The sequence below is a fragment of the Melospiza georgiana genome, chromosome 2, assembly GCF_028018845.1.
Source record: "Melospiza georgiana isolate bMelGeo1 chromosome 2, bMelGeo1.pri, whole genome shotgun sequence".
NCBI lineage: Eukaryota > Metazoa > Chordata > Aves > Passeriformes > Passerellidae > Melospiza > Melospiza georgiana.
Genome location: NC_080431.1, coordinates 52,997,141 through 53,019,609, shown reverse-complemented (window position 1 = coordinate 53,019,609; position 22,469 = coordinate 52,997,141). Strand labels below are relative to the sequence as shown.

At 37.7% G+C, this 22,469-nt stretch overlaps 2 protein-coding genes across 2 annotated transcripts in view; one reads left to right on the top strand and one right to left on the bottom strand.

Annotated features, from left to right (window-relative positions):
• GTF2F2 (general transcription factor IIF subunit 2) overlaps positions 1-22,469 on the bottom strand; it is a 78,021-nt gene that overhangs the window by 43,462 nt on the left and 12,090 nt on the right. The window contains exon 5 of the mRNA XM_058045806.1: positions 19,855-19,893. Coding sequence (XP_057901789.1) covers positions 19,855-19,893 — 39 coding nt within the window. The remainder of the gene's footprint in view (positions 1-19,854; positions 19,894-22,469) is intronic.
• KCTD4 (potassium channel tetramerization domain containing 4) lies at positions 7,649-9,054 on the top strand. Its single transcript, XM_058045807.1, has one exon. The coding sequence runs from the start codon at positions 7,824-7,826 to the stop codon at positions 8,595-8,597; it is 774 nt and encodes a 257-aa protein (XP_057901790.1). The 5' UTR covers positions 7,649-7,823; the 3' UTR covers positions 8,598-9,054.

The window sequence follows — 22,469 nt, the reverse complement described above, 5'->3', positions numbered from 1 at the left end:
GTAACACAAGGCACTCTGAGACACCTCTGGATTTCCTACATCACCTTATAGACTGAAATATTACTACGTCCACACATCCAAGTCTGCTCTCCATGAATAATGCCAGAAACTATTACTTAGACATCATGAATTTTTAAATTATTTAATCTAAAATTTATTGGATTGATTCAAACTAAATCTTTGAAAGCAGTAAGAAAGCCATATTTTTTCAGATAGGTTTGAATGAAATAGAAGAAAATTTGTTTTAAAACACGTCATTTTGTAGATTCCCAGCTTAATGGTCAAAAGAGACAACTTGGAAGATTTGCCTGACTTCCTATGTATCACAGACAGAAAAATTGTATGGTCTTTCTTCTTTACAGAACCTAGTAACTTATTTGTGGCTTAAATGGTACTAATATTGCTGCTTAATTTCTAATAAGAATTTGGCTTCAGCTTCTAGCAGTTGGTTCTTCTCATGACTTTTTATACTATGGTAAAGAGTCTTTCAGTACCTAGTGTTTTCTCCCTTTGAAAGTACTTACAAATCATTATCAAGCTGCTTCTCAACCACCTTTTCAATAAATGAACCAATTTAAGCTCATGCATTATCTCATTACAAGACATTTTTGCCAGGCTTAAATCAGTCTGGGATTTCTTATTTGCACCTTTTCAATCCCAAGATCATGTTTTAAGATAACAGAGACCAGAAACCAGACATAATACTACTGAACTGATTTTATGAAAATCATACATGGAAGTAAAATAACAGACACAGGAGCTGGAATTTCTCTCACCTCACTTAAGCCATTTGAATGTTATTCAGAATCTATGAATTCAGCAGAGAGGGAGGAAGGGAAACTGTCAGGGGAAAAAATGGTCCCATCTCTTTTAGAATTAAATTATTTCCCAGTGGGTTTTTTTTGTAGGTGTTTTTGGAGGAGGGTGCACACGGTGTCTGTGTCCCATGACTGCTTTATGCTTAGATGGCTAAATGAGTTAAGATCATTTGTCTCTAAAAACCAAGTTCTGGGGGTTTGGCTATTATATTACTAACTGGCTATTATATTACTAACACAACTATTCTGAGTCTTTTCTAAGCCTCGCATTTTATCTATGGGCTCTGCATTGCCTAGGTGTATAATTGCCTTTGGTTTGGTGAAAACACATTGTCTTTAAAACAGATTCTGTGAATTAAGCAATCCCACTCACACTATGACAGTCCTGTCATAGTTACTCACTGTCTGACCTGCATTTGTGTCAATCACAACACATTTTATAAGCAGTGATTCTCACCACTGTTGTCCTGGAGTAAGCCCTTCAAACTACAACTCAAGAGGCTTCCTACTCATAATTCCTTTCTGATAATTGTCAGATAGTTTTTAATCTTGTTCTGTGCTTGTTTTAGTTTCTTTTTTAATATAAATCAGAACGTCACAAGGATCTAGACTATGTGCAATAGGAAATGCTAAGCAGGCTGCAAATGTGCTGTTACTTTAAACGCATAATCTTCAAAACAAATAAAATTAGGTTTATTGGACCAGAAAAATTTACATAAAGCCATGTTTGCTAGCATTCATTACATTTCCAATCTTAGATACCTCTTGAACGCCATAACAATTTTTCTGCTCTCTTCTATGGTACAGGTTTCAAGGCTAGTTAACCTATATTCATCTGAACCATCTAACCCAGCTGCCTGAACACTGACATGTCACTATTAATCTCCCTGCACCTTGCACAATTTTCAAATGATTTTTAAGTTTCAAGGATCAGGATCAGTAAAGCAGAGACTTCCTACCCACTAACTATTTAGAAAATGAACGTGCGAATTAAACATGTTTGTTCTTAATATGACCACAGAATCACAGAATAGTTTGGGTTAGAAAGGGCCTTAAAAATCACTCAGTTCCAACTCCCCTGTCATGGTCAGGAACACCTTCCACTAGACCAGGTTGCACAAAGCCCCATCCAAACTGTCCTTTAACACTGTCAGGGCTAGGGAATCCACAGCTTCTCTGGTATCTCGTCTTTGATGTCTTGGCCAATACCTTCTTTTCAGTACCACTGATCCAGATTTGACTTCTGCTGTCAAATCCAGACAAAATGTTCCAATCACTTAATGTACAAGGCTGTCTCCCAAACACCACCTTGCAGCTAAGGTTGTCTGCTGTCTAAGAGCATCCACTGTCCAAACACCAAGGCTTATGTCCCACTTTCCTTGGACCCTCTTTGGAATTTTAACACAACCTTTGAGTCTAGCAGAATACACAAAGATACAGGCAAACCTCCAGATGCAAGACTGCAGTCAGGGAACACAACTTTTATTCCCTTTGTAGCCTGCTTAGACCTGATTCACCAAACTCAAATTCAGAGACTTGGGTCTGTCTTCAACTGTTGCCAGACAAAAGATGCAATGAAAAGATATCCAAAATGCTACACATCTGCCTTGACATTTCCATAGTCACATCAGCTTAGGAGGTAATGGATGAATAAGGCATGGAACTGGTAGTTTCCTGTTAAGAACACCTACTCAAAGTAGATAGTACAAAGTAAATAAATAGGTCTGAAAGACTAGCTGAGATCAGTGATGAGAAGGGAAAATAAGACATTTTCCCAAGAGCCTCACACTCTCAAATGCCCAACATGTGTTGGCAGGTACAAAGTACCCTCATAGTGCAGCTCCAGACAGGCTCCTCCACAGAACCCGTACGTTCATCATTAGCTGCCAAATGCATGCTCACCCTGACCTCCCTGCCTGAATGCCCCAGTGCCAATTCATAAAGTAATTTCAACTATTGTCTCAGTGAGATGATAGATATGCTGGGAGAGACAGATTCCAGCTTGGAATCCTGCTGACAATCATTTTCAAAGAACAGAATATGACAGAAACACTTAAGCCAATGTTAATAAACAGGCAGGAGAAATTTACTGGAATTGTGCAGTAGATGGTCTGATAGGGGTTGGCTTGTTGCAGTTTTTAGAGAGAGAGAGATGTACTGATTTGGAGATTTAATGTATCAATCTTCTAGTCTGACTGCACTCAGCTTCTATTTCCAGCCACTGTCTTATTGGACCATTGAGTGCTGAGCTGAAGAGCCTGCTAGGAAAGCATTTCTGCCCATCCAAGCACTTACATAGTCTTCACCTTTACCAAGCCTAATAAAAATAAATCATGTTTTCTTGAACCTTCCATTATGCCAATTCTTCAGCTTCTTAATCATTCTTATTAGCCTGAGAAAGTCCAGTTCATGTATGTCTTTCCTCAGATATTGTCTCTCACAGCCAGACTTGACAGCACATGGGTCAGGCTCTGGAGCTTACCAACTCCTCTGCCTTGTGAGTGGTGCCAAGGAAAAAAGGAGAAGACCACACTCAGGATGCATGGTTCTCAGGCAGCAGGAAAAAGGAGATGAGAGTGCAGGAAGGGCAGGCTGTGGGCACGTGTGCCTCCAGCTCCTCAGCTGTTAGAAGATGGGCTGTTGTTTCCCAGCTGTCATGGTTTAACCCCAGCCAGCAAACAAGCTCCATGCAGCCACTCACTGCCCCACCAGCAGGATCAGGGAGAGAATCAGAAGGGTAAAAGCTGGAAAACTCAAGGGCTGAGATAAAGACAGGGCTGTATCACATATAACAGTTACTTGGGAAGACAAATGCCATCATGTGGTATATATTCTACTACAAAATGACAAATGAAACATACTGAAGGATTTATCAGAAAAAAGGATCACCTACTTTGCTGAACAAATTCTAATTAAAAAAAAATGGGCAAACAAATTGGCACCAACCATTTTCTCTCCACACATTGATTAGCATGTGTGGAGAGAAATATTACTCTCCCTTAATTTTTAACTGATGTTTAACTGATTGATTTCCAAGTCAGATATTTTATGATTCTTCATACAGTACCTTTTCATATTTAAATACCTGTCTCATCTAATTCATCTTTCAGGTATTGGTACAGCATTTGCTTTTACAGTCTTGTAGAATTGCAGTAGTCAAAAATTATTAAAAATATCAACAGCAACTTTGACAGTTTCTTAGACAGCCCTTTAGAAACTCTTGAATGCAAATTATTAAGACTTGTTGGTTTGAAAATCTTTAATTTTAATTACTATGTAGAGCTTGCTTCAATAGCTGTTAATCAACATCTGGAGATATTTTTGAAATGAGAATTTCTATGCTATCAACACTGTGAGACAGGAGCTACTGAATGGTCTAATTGTCCAACAATGTGGCCAATTTTCTGTGTTATGACATTAAATGACTAGCAAACTGCCTCAATAACTCTAACAGATTGCATTAGCATGGCTTCCTAATACACTTCTAAATTTCTCTCCCTCCTATAGCTGAGAATTTTCCTCATATTCTTTTGTACTCTAATAAAAAATTTAGCTGGTTTCTGTAGCCCAGGTTATTTTTACTGACTGTCAGTAAAGCTGATGCTCTTTGGATAGGCAAGTAAGCTGAACCACTGGGAAAGCACCAACTTTTCCATGGTGTGTTCTGGTCCCGAATCCTCAGTTCCATGGCATGCTCAAGCTTACAGACCAGGAGGTTCAGAGAGAGGGTGGAAGCTGAGTGAGAGTGAGCTAATTTTCCAAAAGGAAACATGAGGGCAGAAGGAGGGGCAGATGTCTAGCCCCCTTCTCCTAAGTTTTGTTTTTCTGTGCAGCTGCTTGACACCAGCACTGAATTTTCACTGTCTCCAGGACAGCTTGTCTGAGTGAGAACCTGGAAATCTCTGTGGATTGCCCTTCTGCTGCAACCCAAAGTGTGTATAACTTGGGAAGGGAGTACTACTACTACAGCCACTCTTCTAAGTGTGTACAAGGGTGCTCAGTGTGTTTCCTGACTTAATCTGAAACCAAAATAATATCCTTTCAATTGCTGGATTCCAGCACTATTCCCTATTTCGACAGCAAACCCAGCATACAGGTGACACTAAAAGTTTGTGAAGCAGCAGACACTTCAGGATTGCTACCCTGCACTGTAAACAGAACATTCAGCTGGATAGGGCACAAACAGTTCACTGACAACAGGGGAAAGCATCCAGCAGCAAGCTACTCCATTTCAATCCAAGTGGGAAGCAAGAAGATCTGGGATGCACTCGACACAGCTATCACAGACTAAATGGTACACAACACAAAAGACTCTCAGAGGACAAAAATGGTCAAAGTCTCTAACTTGATTGCAAGAAGTATTTCTGTATCTTTGCCAATGATACAGAATTGATTTGCAATCAATGCAAATGAACTTTTGGATGGTCTTTCAGTGCATGGACAAAAGGACAGAAAAAAGGAATCCAGCATAGCTATACCTTCAAAAAACAGTAAGTTATATGAAACCACCCCATTCAAATTACATGCGCTACAATACCATATGTATAACCAAGTACTAAGGAAGAATTACAAGACTTTTAAAGGAAGTCTTGTAGTATGGCACAGAGAGTGGAAAATTTTCACTGAGAAATGCCAGGCTTTAGTTTTGTGTTACAGATGACTGTCAGCTGCAGTGAAATAAAGCTACATGGGTTTGTGGGGATGAAAATTTTACAGCAGCTCTAAATTTTTCAAGTCTCAAAGGTTTAAGTGTAAATATTCATGAACTCCACAGAGTATATTTTCCACACCAAATCCATTTTGAATATTTTATCATACAAACCACTAAAATGATTTTGCATGATCTTTTAAAGAATACTTACTTGTTCACAAAAGTGGAAAATATCAACTGCAAGTGTTAGAACTTTGAGAAGATGATGAAAAGAGAACACACATTGTTCTGTAAATTCTGTCTGTTAAAATGCAGACAGTTTAACTGGACATGGAAAATTTCTTGTCTTTTACAAATCCCTTCTCTCCTTGGAAATCCCTAGTCACCTGTACCAGGATGCTCCTAGCTCAGCTTCAAAATATTTCAAGTTAAGTGTGTGAGATGAAAGAACAACCAATGATTCTCTTAAGGTTTAACAGACAATAAGATGGTTCAATATTTTAGTTATGCACAATCTAAGCACATTAAGTGAATTTTCCATCACTTGACAATAAAATAAATTTGAATTAATGTCTCCGGTAATGGAAAAAAAAATCTTACTTGAAACTAATTGGCTTTCTCATTTTCTCAATTACTAATTCAGTAACTTGAACACCTCAGTAATTAGTGAAAGGAGTTAATCTTGAAAAAAAGTCCAAATCTTTAAAAAATAGAAACTGATTGAAATCTCTGACTGAAGTTATGTTAAACATATCCATAGCATCAAAGAGTTAAAAATAAAACCATTACTAATCCATGATAAACCAAACCTAATTAATAATACCTGCTTAATATATCATATACAGCAGCAGAAAAATTTAGTGCATCAGCACTAGGGACAGGATACCCTGGCAATGAGAAGAGTGAGAGAAAAACATTTTCACTAGAGTCAGTTTCCAAATAATAAAATAGTACAGTGATTACTCTGTGGTATCAATAAAGAACCTTAGAGATAGTGGGAGCAGTAGGAATAAGATACTTAGAGCAGAAGAATTTACAGAGAAATAATCTGCCTTTCCACTGCTAGTCAGACAAAGCAGGACACATCTATCTCTAAAGTGAAAAATACATATTGACAAAGATGGAACCTCCTCCTCTGCCGGTCTAACCCAAGGAAAGCCTTTGCTCCCACCCGTGCTGGGGAATGTGTGCAGTGGCTCCCATCTGTCCACTCCCCAAGGACACGCCCATAGAGATGTGTGGAGAGCTTTTCCTTTCCTGCTCCAAACTGCAAATGTTTAAAGGGGAAATCTTTTTCTAAGAGGCAATTGAGAGGCTCAAAGTACAGGAGAGAAGATAGGCATTTGATTTCAGCGTGCTGTGCCGACGTTTCTGCCTCCCTGTACCCCAGTGTTGCTAAGCTATGGTGTTATGTGATGTTCAAAGCTATCTGTAGGCACACAAGCCCTTTGTTCCACGGGGCAGCTGAGTTTTCCTATAGAGAAAGAACCAACTGATGCTAGACAGCTCTGCTGACTGAAAACCCATCATCAATATAAATGGTAAATCCTCTCAGTGAAACTGTTTTTGTCTATGGCACACAGGAAGGCAAAAAGCAAAACCTAATCAGGCTGCTGTTCTCCTGGTGGTGAGGATAGACCCTTTGGCTGCAAATGAAAGCTTTTGCCACAAACTTAGACCAGTCAGACCAACAAGTCCTTAGCACCACTTGCAGGGTATCTTCTGTGGAAACATCTTACTGCTGCACAATAAATGAGTGCCCGATAAATGAGTGACATGCACGTGCACACATCCCACAGATGACACACCCATTATACACACAGGGACAACTTTCATATCTGTGTTGTCCTGCTGAATGCATCAGGTAATCAGTACTAAAAAACAACACGAAAAAACAGGCTTTGTGAAAATAAAAAATCCTTGAAACACAAATGAAGCTGTTTAACACCATAAGCACAAAATATGATTTGGCCAGCTGACACTACAAATACATCTTCAAGTATTAAAAATAAGTTGCCATTTAGTATAGCAGTATGTAATTCTGTGCAGAACTCCCTAAGATATGCAAACTACTTAGACTTCAGGGAAAGAAATAAACCAGTTGTTATACGCTTCTTCCCTTACACAGTTAAATGCAAATTCTCTCTTACAGTCACATTCCTGCTATCTCCCTGCACACACAGCCGATGCGCCACCTACTGCAAACCCAAGCCGACAGTCAGAGCAATGCGAGCAGCATTTCCATTCCAACATCGAGCTGGAGCTGAATAAAGGTGCTTTTTAATAAGAAACATCCTCTTTGCAAGCTGACAAGAGCAAAGCAGGCTAGCTGTATTGTTGTCCTAGCTTCAATAATGGAGAGAAAAGGAAGCAGGAGAGAAAACGAATGTGAAGAAAAAAGCAGCAACTCGGAAAGCTCCGAGCTAGACAAGGACTATAAAACGTCTCTGATCACTCTGAATGTCGGTGGTTATCTATACATCACACAAAAACAGACACTAACCAAGTATCCAGATTCTTTCCTGGAGGGGATCATAAATGGAAGAATAATGTGCCCATTTGATGCAGACGGTCATTACTTCATAGACAGAGATGGACTCCTTTTTAGACACATCCTCAACTTCCTACGGAACGGAGAACTTCTTCTACCAGAGGGGTTTCGAGAAAATCAACTTTTGGCACAAGAAGCTGAATATTTCCAGCTTAAGGTACTCTCAGAGGCAGTGAAATCAAGGTGGGAGAAGGAACAGCTAGCATCCCGAGAGACTACTTTCCTGGAAATAACTGACAGCCACGACCGTTCACAAGGACTTAGAATCTTTTGTAATGCTCCTGAATTCATTGCAAAAATAAAATCCAGAATTGTACTGGTGTCCAAAAGCAGGCTGGATGGATTTCCAGAGGAGTTTTCAGTATCTTCAAATATTATTCAATTCAAGTACTTCATAAAGTCTGAAAATGGTACACGATTGGTACTGAAGGAGGACAATACCTTTGTCTGCACCCTGGAAACTCTTAAATTTGAGGCTATAATGACGGCTTTAAAATGTGGATTTAGGCTGCTGACCAGTCTGGACTGTTCAAGAGGGTCGATTGTTCACAGTGATGCACTGCATTTTATCAAGTAATCACAAAGGCAAAGGCAACAAGCACGCAGCCAGCAAAGCTCCCTGAGCTGCAGCCTCCTGGCATCACAAATAATGCATCTAACTAGCCCTGTACCACAGAGCTCAGCTGCTAATCAACTGATGTGAGCTAATGGTATGTAAATCTCAAATTGACATCTATCTCTGGCTTACTTAAGCTGAATGAAAATTTTATGCCTGAATTTAACAAGAATTATCTGCTAACATTGTAAACGGATGGAATGCTTTATGCTCTTTGTAATATGTTTTCTCAATGCTGTCTTTCAACCAGAGAGTCTAGCTGAATTTTTGTGTACCTGTGTGATGAATGTGCATATACCTAACTGCTCTGTTGAAAAGCAGTGAGAGTGTTTTCAGATAATAAGCAGGCTTAAAGAATGTTTTGCTTATAAGACATTAAGAATGGATTTTAACTGGAATAAATGATTTTGACTCTTCATTAGTGTTTATGGTAATCTATTGTACTGAATTTCCAAAAAACAAGATTGCAAGAGAATTTAAAAAAAACAAATTAATTTTTAAGTTAAATGGTTTCTCAACTCACTTAACTCCAAATTTATACCATATTGCTACACTAATGCTGCCAGAAACATGTAAACCAACAAAATAATGCTGGTGGAGATTAATTTTATTATAGGAATTGGGTCCAATCTGCACAGAATGTTAAATTTTCTAATCATACATCATATCAAATAGCTAACAAAAGTATTTGACATTAAGTTTAGTGTAACTTCCAGTATTGGCATCCAACAATGCCACAGTCAGTATTTCCTAGCAATCATTTGTGCTCATAAGGACAGGCAATGAACAGAGCCCTTGCTCTGCACAGTGGCTTACTAAATGCAATGAATACTACCAGTTCTGAACAGACCACCAGACAATTAAAGACAATTCATTCTAAGTAACGAAATAAATACCTTCATTCTCCTCATCCCCACTATTTATAAAATCTTTTAATTGATATTTTAAACAAAGTTTTAATAGTTTCTATAGTACAACTGTAACTAATTTAAACACAAGTACTACAAACCAGTCATTTCACAAAAGCAAGCTGAAAAATCATCACAAAAGGCAAGAAGAAGCAGCACTAAGTGTTGTTTGTCATTGAAACCAATCATCATTCACAGCTTATACGAACCCAAAATTCAAGTAAAATGCTTATAAAGAAAGAAAAACAAACGACTAAGTAGTCTCCCAAACATTGATTTTATACAGGAAAAAACAATGTCAACAAAAGGCAGTACAATCCATACTAGAAGTGACAACCAAGGAAAACAGCTAACAGAAGACAGGCTGAGAACAGCTGTGGTTTGGATTTTAGGGGGAACAAATCAATCCTAAGTATGATGGACTGAGAATACAAATGCAAGGTCCACTTATCCCTCAACATGAAACTCTTTTTCACTTTTAACACACAACAGGTGTTGTTAACTAGGTCCCTTGCCAGAGATGAACTAATACAGTGATGCTACATCTCCAGACCAGGGAGCAGTGACAAATATATTCCAATATGATTTTATCAAATGGGCTAATTCAACCTCTCCAGAATACTCCATCACAATGAATACACTGTCTAGAAATTATGATGTTTTCTATTTAGTCCTCCTGTTACAGACTTACAGTTCACAAAAATGTGGTTCTATAAAAAAATATGGTTCTAAGTGGAACTTTTCCAGACTCTACTGTTTAAAAATCAGATTACTTTACATTTCAGGCATAGAAGCTGAAGAACTGTCCATGTATCCCAAAACTTCTATGAATTTGTCCAAATGCATTCATTATATACACACAAAAGATACACAGTAAAATACTATTGTTTACATGTGCCATGAGCATGTGTCATCCTCCCTCCTCCTCCTCCAAGCTATTTTCAAATTGAAGTATTAAAAAATTCTCATTAACCACTACTCTTGTACTCATAAGAATCTGTAGGACTTCTGTGAAAAGCAAATGTGAAAGCTTCCCTAAGAGAAATACAAAATCCTGTTGATTTTCTAGGACAAGAACTAGAAACACAATCACACAGAACAATTACATGAAAAGCCCTTTGTAGATACAATTCTCTACATGAGCAAGATAAAGTGGCAAGACAATCTAAAAAAGCTCCATAATGAATCCACAAGTTTTAAAGCAGCATGCTCACACTGCTGTCAAATACACAGCCTGCATCGGCACAAAATCTGGAGGAGGCTGTTGCTCCTGGGATGTCAATCCATTTGCACTTAAACACTTTTGATTACAACCTTCATTTGTCCTGGGTCTTTGACTAAAATTTAAAATGTAACTGCAGCTGAAAAGAAGGAAGGTGAAAACCCAATTTTATTTCAAACAATTAATATGAGTTAATTAAAATACGTTGTGGTTGCTCGCCTTTCAGTTAAGTTCTTAGGAGGGCAAAGACCAAGAAATCAATTGTTAGCACTCCCCTATCAGAAGGCAGCACCAGTTTTTTATTGGAGCATGACTTGTGCTTATGAAAAATTAGTAGAGAATTTGATGGGTCTGCATTTATTGTAGAAAATATTTTCAGAATATAAGTTATTTATAAGCTGATAATCACAGGTAACATGGAAACCATCTGAAACATCTTCTAAGAATATTGTATAGCTATTCATAAAATATTTATTTGCCGGGCTTTTGGTTCAGAGCATCTACTGCCCTCTCAACCTAAGAAGGAGAACTTTGGAAAAAAAAGTTTTTTTTAAATGAAAAATGTACTTCTCTAATCATCATTAAAATAAATACCTGTGTTGTTTGCTTGGTTTATTGCATATTGGTTTGTTTGTTTTTTTAAAATTCAATGATTCATTACCTTATGTGTTTTTAACTGGATTTTTTTTAATATTTCTGTGTAAGTAACACTGACATCTGTGGCAGACATGTCATCTGCTGCACCACTAACTTCAATCTTGTTTCTTTTCCCTTTTTCATGAGCAGTGATGCATTTCTGCAAGTGTCAGGGTTTGAAATTTTTACATGCTATCTCTGATCAAAGGCACCTCAGCTCTTTGAATTACACAGCAGAAAGGAACATGGAGGTAAAAAATTTAATTCCCTTCCCTGCTCAGACTAAACAAATCCATAACTGTCTTGAATCATGCCACATCAGCTACAATTAGACACTTCAAACTAGATATAAACTTGAGCAATTTTTCAGGGTGGGACTGTCATGTTTTGGTATATGAACAAAAAAAAACCACATAAAACCTCAATTCTGTAAATAATGTCTCCTTTGTACTTCATAAACATACTAAATATAACATAAATATATTTTGCATATGTTCACTCGGATACTTGTGTTCCATCACAGTAGGATAAGCAAAAAAAAGTAACCAGTTATGCATCAGCTACCTTTTCTGTCTTTTCTTTAAAGCTGGAAATTTCATATTCAGTAACTGCTATGACAATATGAAAGCTGCAAAACCCAGGGCTTAAGTCAGAAATACCCACAGTTGTTCTAACAACATTAACATCACATAGTATATGATGTGCAGGCAAAATATTTTTATTCTCCTTTATCTCATTAAGACTTGGATCACAACAAACTTACAGAACTGCCCTACAAGTATCAGGAAGGAAGAAATGACAATTACCATAATTTCTCTGATGATCTTCAACTGCTCCAGTAGGAATAAGAAGGAATTTTCTCCTATTTCCCCAAGGAGGCACTTTACCTGCTCCCAGGCTTGGTCAGCTCTGCTGGCCTCACTGCCCGTTTTGTCAGGTGAAAAAACATTACCAAGCAGAAAGGAGAAGCAACTGAAGGCAGGACTAAATTGCATAGACTACAAAAAAATGTCCTTAGGCCCCTATTAATTTCTTGAATGACTACTCATGGAAAAATATAGATAGCTGCCAAACTAACCAAAATACTGACACCTGGATGGTCGCCTTTTCCCAGTGGTGGAGGAGAAGCCAAGGACCCTATCACACTTGGCAGTACACTGGCATAGGTACCAACCATATGGATTTCTACTGAGAACAAAACCTACAAGTGGCTGCACTATGTCAGACTAAAGCCTGTTTTAGCCCAGTTTTCTCCGGTGACTGGGAACTGTTTCTAAACCCAGAAACTTCACATGTCTGGGAGAACCCTAATTTTTGATCCTTTGACCCTCACATTCTTTCCCTTGTCTTGTTCTCTCCTCCCATCATTCAAGTATTTTTCATTTTTGTTTCACTGTACCCCTTCTTTTCATCAAGCCAGTTGTGGGGCCTTGTCAGGGATGCCTAGGAAAGAATAATACTGGGAAAAATATATACAATGCCTGCTCAAAGTATTTCTTCAGTCTCTAACCAGTCTTACTGCCCAATGACTTCTAGAGTTCATGTGGTTTCTGGAGGTAGTCTTGATGCTGTGAAATACAGAGGCTGCACAACAAGGTCAAATTGCAGCTCTAGTTCTGTACCTTCAGTACTGACTCACCCACAGACCAGTGTTTCACAGCCTCATAATTGCACTATTGATATTTTCAAATGCTCATGCCTTATTTTTATTTTTTTTTGCATTTGTACCTATTACAACTGTTTAAGTGACAACAGGTCACTTCTTTTCTACAGTAGGTAAAAATTACATCATTTGCAGAAAATCAGTGGCATTGTTATTTTCACCTCTTAAAAGCATTACAAGGTTTCCACTCAGTAAGACCAGAAGAGGTTAAGAGAATTGTCTTCTTCCCCCACTCCTCATTAGTATAGAAGCAGAATAAGGGCAGGCAACAAAAAATACAATTTAATAAGAGCAGTGTCTAATCCATTCATTTATTTGTGGGTCATGTTGCCCTATTACTACTGACTGATAACTCAGGATTGGGGATGAAGAGCACAAGTTCACTTGGGTCTGTGACAAAATAAGTACTATTTTCCTAGGCTGGATCATCTTTGCAAAATAACTATTACATAAACCTAACATTGTCTGCTGCCCTGCAACACAGGGTAGATTGATAGAAAAGTGACTACTAGTTAAAAAAAAATGAAGGAATCCTTATATAAAGGGAGAGGGTTGCATAATTTACTGTTTTGAAACAAAATCAATAAGTAAGGCACAAGAAATTTAGGATCAGAAAAAATATCATTTTGGAGTTTGTTTACATTTGAAATAGACATTCTGTAACTACTATGTATTAGTATATCACAGAGAACATTGTCTCAAAACACTGCCTCTGTAAATCATCATCATTCCCAACAAAATGCCAGAAAACAAGCAGTATGGCAAGGACTGGGGAAGGTAGGAGGAAGATGCATGATGACACCTGGATGAGCAAGCGCTCCAAAAAAGCAACTGCAGTTGCCTTTCTTTCTGAAATTGTGTAATATTCTGTAGAACTAGACAGTTGATTTCTTTTCCCAAGAATGTTTGTGGTAGGAGTACCACACACAGCTAATGCAACAGTCTCCCAAGAAGCTGTTTCTATCTGTGCTGTTCAAAGCTGGTACAATAATTATAGCTGTAAACAGCAGCTACACATTTAAAACACCATTACAACATGATGATATGCAAGCTCAACATGCTAGGATTTCAAAACAAAGTTGTTAGAAGACGACTCCTATAAATTGAGTCATTCTGAATATCTATAAGATTCTCCCGATAATGCTAAAAATTACAATACTGCCTCATTCACTGGCAGTGTGACTTTGGGGGATATAACCTTGGTTTACACACAGTTCATGAAAGCCATTATCTTTCTGGGCATTAAAGGAGTATTCCCATAGTCCCACCCCAAGCATTATTTTAGTTTTGTGAAAAGCTAGATCTCTATGCTTTTCCAGGATACACCTTTTTTTACCTTTGACACCACCAAACTCTCAGGGGCAGCTTTGTTCCAGGTATGGAAAGCCTGCTCTAACCAAAGCACAAGGTCTCCTTGCTCACAGCTCCTGAAGAGAGATTTTGGCATCCTGTGTGAGGGGGTAGCACTTTATCAGCAACAGAAATACATCAAGGAGATGAGAATTCAGATTTAAAAACCAAAGGCTGCCTGCTGGGGAAATGCCCCAGGAAGATGAAGTTCCAAGGGGCTTGCTAGAGAGTCTGGAGTCTGATGCTCAGGGAAGTCTGTAGTGTTGGCTCCCCCAGCTGTGAGAATGAGGAGAGAGAAGTGTGGTGAGAGAGCCTATGAGCACTATGAGATGAAGAGAAAGGGACTCAGTGTCACTCACTGTCAGCTGAGGGTGTTGGTTTTGTGATGAAGACAGATGTTCACACAGTGCAACACTGAGGTTATACAAGTAATGTCTAATAATCCTGAAATTAATAAATAAATAATGGACAAAAAACTTACAAAATTCTCTTTTTGCTTTTCATATGCCAGCTTTCAAAGAGGCAATTTTCTTTATTGTAGCAGAAGTCAGAGGAATTAACTTTAAAAAAAAATTGTTAATAGAAAACTTCAAGCTACAAATCTCCTGCTGCAGCTCCACAGAAAGCTATTTGTTAGCTCCTAGGAGATTCCTGATTTTGTACCATAGCGAACAGATAAAGTGAAAAAAATCAGGTCAGAGGTGGATATGGACTCTCTCAATCAGGAAGAAAAAATAAGCAAACAAACTAGCAATGAACAGGCTAAGCATGAAAAAATGTAAACAGACAAGCAACTGTAACACCAAACCCAGTCATTTATTGCCTCTCTACTACTTAAATAAGGCCTTTGGCAAGTATTAGGGACAAAGCAGTACATTTCCTCGGCACTGAAACTGGTAGGCTCAGAGGAGACAAATTAAAGGTCCTGCCAGTCAGGTTGATAAGAATCAGCTAAAGAGAGGAAAAGGTACTCTTGAGGTTAGGAGTCTTATCAATACTAACATTATCTAAGGCCTGCAGCACTGCCAGGTCTCGTGACATTTCCAACACATTTTCTAAAAAGAACAGCAAATAAAGCTCTTTTCCAACAGGGCAGAAATCTAACATGTAGGCTATCTTATGCCTTCCATATGGTGATAAAAGTCCACTTCTATAACTTTTCTGCCACAGCAAGATTATGATTTCTGAGTTTGCCCACAGAGTTTCTCTTTTTATTCACTTTGAAACTGACTCCTGCAAGCCTTACATGTCAGTCTTGTACTGGCCAAGACAGAAAACATTTGATTTTCCTCTGCCCCTTTGATCCATCATTCAAGGCTCTGAATTTGCAATACTCCAAAACTCTGAACCCATCAAATGTGATCAAATCCATCAAATGCTGGTAGGTGGGTGAACTGCAACAATCAGCAAAATATCTCACAGAAGACAAACACAATTTGTGAAGTCATGATCTGCAATGCCCAGCATGGCTAAGATTCCTGGGATTTCTCAAGAGTCATAAGGAAAACCAAGAACTCTGGTACAAGCCAAAAGCACACTTCTGTTTACTCAATACTTCTACAAGCTGGGCATGGACATCATAGAGGACAAAATACAGTCATGGGATTAACTCCCGTTGTTTTGTATCAGGTTCTGTTCTCAGGAGAGAAACTGGCAATAAGTACATTCACTTGCTCAGACATACATGTTAGACTATTCATACAATATCCTAAATAAATAATCACACTCTAAGGGCACCAAGCACATTTACACAAATTCTCAAAAAACTAACTCCAGTTAATGCTGGCCTACATTAAATCCATATCCTTTTGCTATTGTACCACTGCACCTTCCCTGTTCTTACACAATATTTACTATAACCAGCACCATAGGCCTTGACTACATTCACCTTAAAGCAGGAGTCATTGCTTCTTTGTGTGTTTCAACAGCTACCAATGGAGTCTCACACCAATTACAGCTCCTGGAAAGCTTGTACTTTAGGCTGTGTTGTATTTATCTGCCAACAAACCCAGTTATATTTCTAAAATAAAAACTGTTTGTATGTCTTGAACATGGCAGCATCCAAATTATCTTCAATACTGAGTTGCAAGCTAGTATTTAAATTAAAATTTACTGTTTTATTCCTCTTGACAACCATTTTTCAGTTAGGATTTTGCTTTTGGAGTTTAATTAATATATGTTAACTGCTTGAAAGAGGATAAAATCAAACGTGCATTTAGCAGCTTTATACCATCCCATGTTATACCATAAGAAGCCTCTGTCTTTACAAAAAAAATTACTGATTTTATCACACGGAGGTCAGTGGTTATCATCACACTTACAATGAATTTCAGATATTCCAACACATGTATAATCAACATGTGAATCCTTTTCTTTTTAACTACAATATCAAGAAATTAAGGAAGTGGTATCTACAAACAGTTTGAGTGTTGTATTCTTGTGTCTGCAGTAACATTCATACACTCACAATTGGTAACATTTCAATACTAAATTCACCCTATATTGTCTGTCTACATGCTCAAAGCTTGGGCAACATTAAATACTCAGTTGCGGCCCCTGGAGCTTCCATATAATGCACTTCCACAAGGCCTGCACCTAACTGAATTTGCTCTTACATGAGAATGCATTTCTTTAGTGTATCATTCTCAGCAGACTACACAGGCTCAGAGCAGCAGCTTCTGAGTATTTTTATTTGGGGGGGGGGGGAGCAGGTCACACTTTATACTGGCACAAATGCTTGGTTTTCACAGCTTCTGTCACCACTGACAGCACTTTCAGGTAGGTGCAAGCAATGTCATAAACAAACAAGAGCCACATACACATATTTGGATTTAAATTGCTTGCTCATCCTCATATAGGACCAAGGAAAGCCAATCCTCATTTCTCTTTTCCTTTAGCTTAGTGTCTTATTTGCTATGCTCCTTTCACTTTTAGCATAAACCAGCCTTCAGGCACTAAACAACACTAGTTGAATCACCAAGCACTGTTTATCACAAGCTCTAAACAAATAGATTTCTGTATGGAAAAACTGATCTAAAATGATCAAATGCAAAAGGAACCCAAATTTAGTTTAAGAGAACTTGTCTCACATACATCTTGATTCCTGAATATTTTGACTGTAAACATCATTTAAGATATTATAGATACTAAAGATTTTACATAGGCTCAACCAACAGGGACACTTCATAGATGAAAACTCCACGAGGTCCTGTTAGGTAAAACTCCATAATTTCTGGTTCTAGAACTCTCTGAGCTGTGAATCACTAAAGGCTGGAAGAAGCTGGAACAGGTTCCTCAGAAAGGAGGCAGGTGCTCATCTCTGCAAACCTCCATGGTTAGGTTGGACAGGGGTCTGAGCAAGCTGTTTTAGTTGGAGATGGCCCTGCTCATTGCAGGGGTGCTGGACTAGGTGAGCTTTATTGATCCCTTTCAAACCAAACTGTTCTATGATTCTATGAGAAGTATTCTGGGGAGGTACCACTGCGCTTCTACACTGCTCTTACTCTCATCTCAAGATATCTGCTGCTGACCCCCCCTGAGGACAGGACACCAGCCAGATGAACTTAGGTGTGATCTAGGATCACTCACAATCTCTCTCAAACAGCATCATGTAGAGTAGCAACACTATCATGGCATTTCTAGGTGGTTTACAACTAGCCCAACAATAAATGTGATTAAAAATGTCATACATAATACTAAGGATTTACAACATAAATTCCAAAGTTTGACAGCATCTTGCCAATGTAAACATCTTTTAAAGATGTAAATCAAATGGTTTTGGAATGTCATATCTCATTTACTTTCTTTACTTACTAACTATGACTAAACCTTACATATTTTAATTTAGTAAGATTCAAAAGGATCTTCTTATGCTAACATGCTAAATAAAAACATAAAAGACATCATCTTTGCCTCAAAAGCACTTGATGTAGGCAAAGAAACAGTCGATTAACAGAAAAAATGAATACTACATAGCCTGAATTACCTGAGAGGTAGTTTGGAAAAGGTCATCTGAGTTCCACAATGATTTTGAGAAAACAGTGAATAAGCAAATAGTGTAACTGATGGCTGAGAGTCCTCCTTTATGTGCCCCATGGTAACCAAATACCATGACTCAAAGAGTGAATCCATATCCAGTTTGATTCCATAAAATGGGCTTAGAACTTATCTTGTCAGCATATTTTAACAGCTCACACCATACAGTAACTAATTCTTCTGGCTGAAGCAAAAATACAAACAACTGAACACGTGGCCATCTTACACAACATTCACGGAACACGGAGGAGGCACCAAGTGAAGAGAGACAATTCAACCATTCAAACACAAATGACAACAAAACAAAACCAAGAGTGCACCCTTACAACTAAAAAACAACTAAATGGAAGTATCAAAATTCTGATTCATTTTAGCAGCTAAAATCTCAATATCTGATTTACATGAGACACTGCATAGCCATGAATCTCAGTCTTGCAGTGGTATAAAATGCCAATCTCTAGGAAGTACTCCTTCTTACCTTAAAACTGCACCACAATTCACACAGAATCAGACTGAACAGGTTTTACCAATTAAATAGGAATTGCAAGCTATAAACCACACCTTGGATTCAGTACAAGTCTGCAGACTAACACCAGCCTTCTGACATGCTTAGGCCAGTGTAATAGAAGGAATCACCATTTTACAAAAAAATCCCTGCTGCAGAAAACAAAACCCAAACCCTACCTCTAGCCAGACACAAACTATACACTTTTGACAGTATCTGATGCTGAAAGGCAATTCAAAGATGCCACGTACTAGAAAAAGCAGACATCTCCATGTTTAATTGTCCAAAAAGTACCTTCGAGAAGACATTTCAAACACCCACTAGCATTAGAGTTTTGTTTAGGAAATTCTTTTAAGGAAAAGTAGGAGTTTGAAACTCTTTCACACCTTTCACATGAGCCATCTCTTCTCTGTGCCATTACCACGTAACAACTGCACTCCAGTCCCAATACTATTTAATCCATGTGCACCAGAGATAATACTACTTTTTATGGACTATTTTTATGACTGCTTAGTTTATGCAATTGAAATCAAGTAAAAAAGATCTGGAAAAGTGTCACAAACTTTCCAACCTAAAGAAAAGAATTCAAACTAAAGGTAGACAAACAACAAATTGAAACAAAAAAAAAATCTAAAACAACATTGCAAAGAACATTACATTCTAAACCTCTCCCTCATCAATCATTTTATTCTCCTTCTTTTAAATAAAAAATAGTAATAATTTAAACTTTTGGGCACAGCAGATAAACAGTTATGAAGTTATTTTTTAATGTTATGATATTCTACAAAATATTTTTAAAAGGCACTTTTTTAAATTTACTAACTTCTTAAGAAGCAAAACTAAAAATCTGCAGTAATAAGTAATTTCTTAAGTGCTTCAAAGAAAATGTCTGTACTCACCAGTGCTGCCACTTTCTGATTTTTCTTCTGATTGGTTTTCTGGGAAAAAAAATAAACAGAAAAGTAATCACAATGTTTCTGTGTTGATTATTTGAAATTACATCCAACAACTGGGTTGCAAAGTAAAGAATGATAGATTATGATAAAATCAAAATCACTGGATTTGATTAATGTTTATAAATATACCTTCTGAGGAATAATTTGCTACCAGGAGCAACAAAAAAGTCCTTTAGTGCCCAAACTCCCTCACAGCTTAAATGAGAGAACTCTATTGCACCTCTGACTGAGCTCTGCAAGAACAAAGTTACACATTTATATAAAATCAGTAGCAGGATTATGCTCAAGCAATGTACATTATTCATTTATCTCACTGGTTAGCCTAGACAAACATTTTTGGTTATTACAAAAATAATCAGGGTTCTGCAAAAGAATGTTGTTAATTGGCATTAGGTAATTTTTTGATCTTGATCAACCTCTTCTCTACTCTTTTTACAGGCAATGGAAGAATTTATTTCTTCAAGCTTTTTCCTCTCTGATTATTTGTCCTACAACGATACTATGGTCCATTGGTATTTTTGTCAAGTACAACAAATACATATAATCAGAAATATCTCCTGTTCCATGCAGCAGAGAATCATATGTAGGAAACAGACACAGTGTTGCAAAGTGACTTGCTAAAAAATTATCACTCTGGTCAGATTCAGAAGCAGCTTTCTGCAAGAAATTCCAATCCCACATTTCAAGAAATGGCTGCCAGTAGATGTACTGTGGTAACCTGAGTTACAACCCCTACCAAGCCCTGTAAGATTAAACCCCTCCATTAATTTGTCAGTATTATATTTGACTGTTCCTCCTATATTCCTCCTTTTTATGCATCCTCTGATGCAGAGAACAAAAAGAACATTTTCACTTCCCTGAAACACAGTTAGAAATGGTAAAACATACTTGTCCTTTGCTTTCAACTCAGGCAAGTTACAGCTGTCATTACAAGCTATTTACTTACAGGCAAGAGTGAATTACTGCTCTAACTCAGAGAGTAATTTTCGAGTTCAGTTAGGTTGATAATTTTTGCCATTTACAGGCTGGGTATTAAAAGAACTGAAAACATGAAATATTTTAGAAAACCTTTTTCTTGCTGGCTTTGAAGGCTTCTGTCCCTCTTTTCTCATTGAGATGGCTTGAGAGCCTGAGGACTAAATGCAAACATAAAAACCAGTATCTTCCAGCTCCTTCTTTCTTTACACAGGTGGCTGTCATTAGCCTCAGCAGCTGAAGGCACCTGCTTTCTCTATGAGAAACAATCATTATATGGCTCCTTCCCAGCCATGAGTATTCACAAAGTGAGTAAAGATCCCTGCCAACTTTCAGACATACATCCAGGATAGCCTGTTTGCAGAAAACCAAGTATTTTCTCATTGATGTAATTTTTGTGCATATTTGGCACATTGACAGCATGACTTAAAATAAATGCTCAACCAATTCCTAACTCAATTGCAGCTTAATGAAGGAAACATTCAGTAAACACACAAGAAGCAGAGGATGAAATGAAGAACACACAAACATACAAAGATACAAACACCTGTCTGAAGTGAGAAGCAAGATGGAACTGGCTTAAAGCTGTTTAATTCCAACTCAGTTTCAATGGAAGACCTGAGTTACCTCACCGAAACTATTGCCAAATACATCACACTTGAACATTGCTAGGAGCATCTCTGATTCAAATGGCAATAAAGGTACTTCATATCTACAGGGAAAGTGTGTGTGTTTGTATCTGCCCTCAACCGCAGAGACAAAAAACCAGGCAAAATTCAAGTAAGAAAGTGTCATTTTTCTTCCTCATCATTAGACAACTCAGTTTTATTATGATTAGGTCACAAGCTCTGCTTTAAAAATCTTCTCAGCATTAATATAATGAAGAAGGTAAAGGCAGTTGTACTACATCTACTGAATATACTTAATTAATGCAGACCACAGCTGCTCAGCCTCCTCTACAACATGCAGGAGTTGATCAACATCAACAGATTTGGGCTGGTTAGTTGGGGCTTTTTGTTGTTAGTGGGCTTTTTGCTGTCATTGTGGCAGTGGGTGGTGGTAGGGTGTCGGATTTTTACATATACATCAGTGAGACTGGAAACAAAAGGTATTTTAAATCAATGAAGTTTGCAAAAAGACTCTTCCCATCACACGGAGCCCATTCTAACAGACCTTGTATTTTGTGTGTTATATCCTCAATTGTTTAAATTTGTACAGGAATTAACAGTCTATAGTTTTAATAACAGAAATGAAAATAAAATTAGCTTATCCCTGCCAGCCAGCTGAACCTGCTTTACAGTACTTTTTTAACCCTCAAACAAGCATAAGTAATTAAATAAATATAATTTCCATTTTTTTGAGATGGAGAAATGGGTATGATGCAAGCAACTGCAATTGTTTTCTAAATGGACTGTATATCTCAATATTACACACAAAATTTTGAGCCATCAAAGTGATATCTGTAATTAAACTAGCTTGAGCCTCAAATTCTCCTTTTCTGATCAAGGTTTTCATCTTTATGGTTCTCAAAAATATTTGGAAATGTGCAAAATGCCATAGTTTTGAAAGGCTGCTATTGCTTC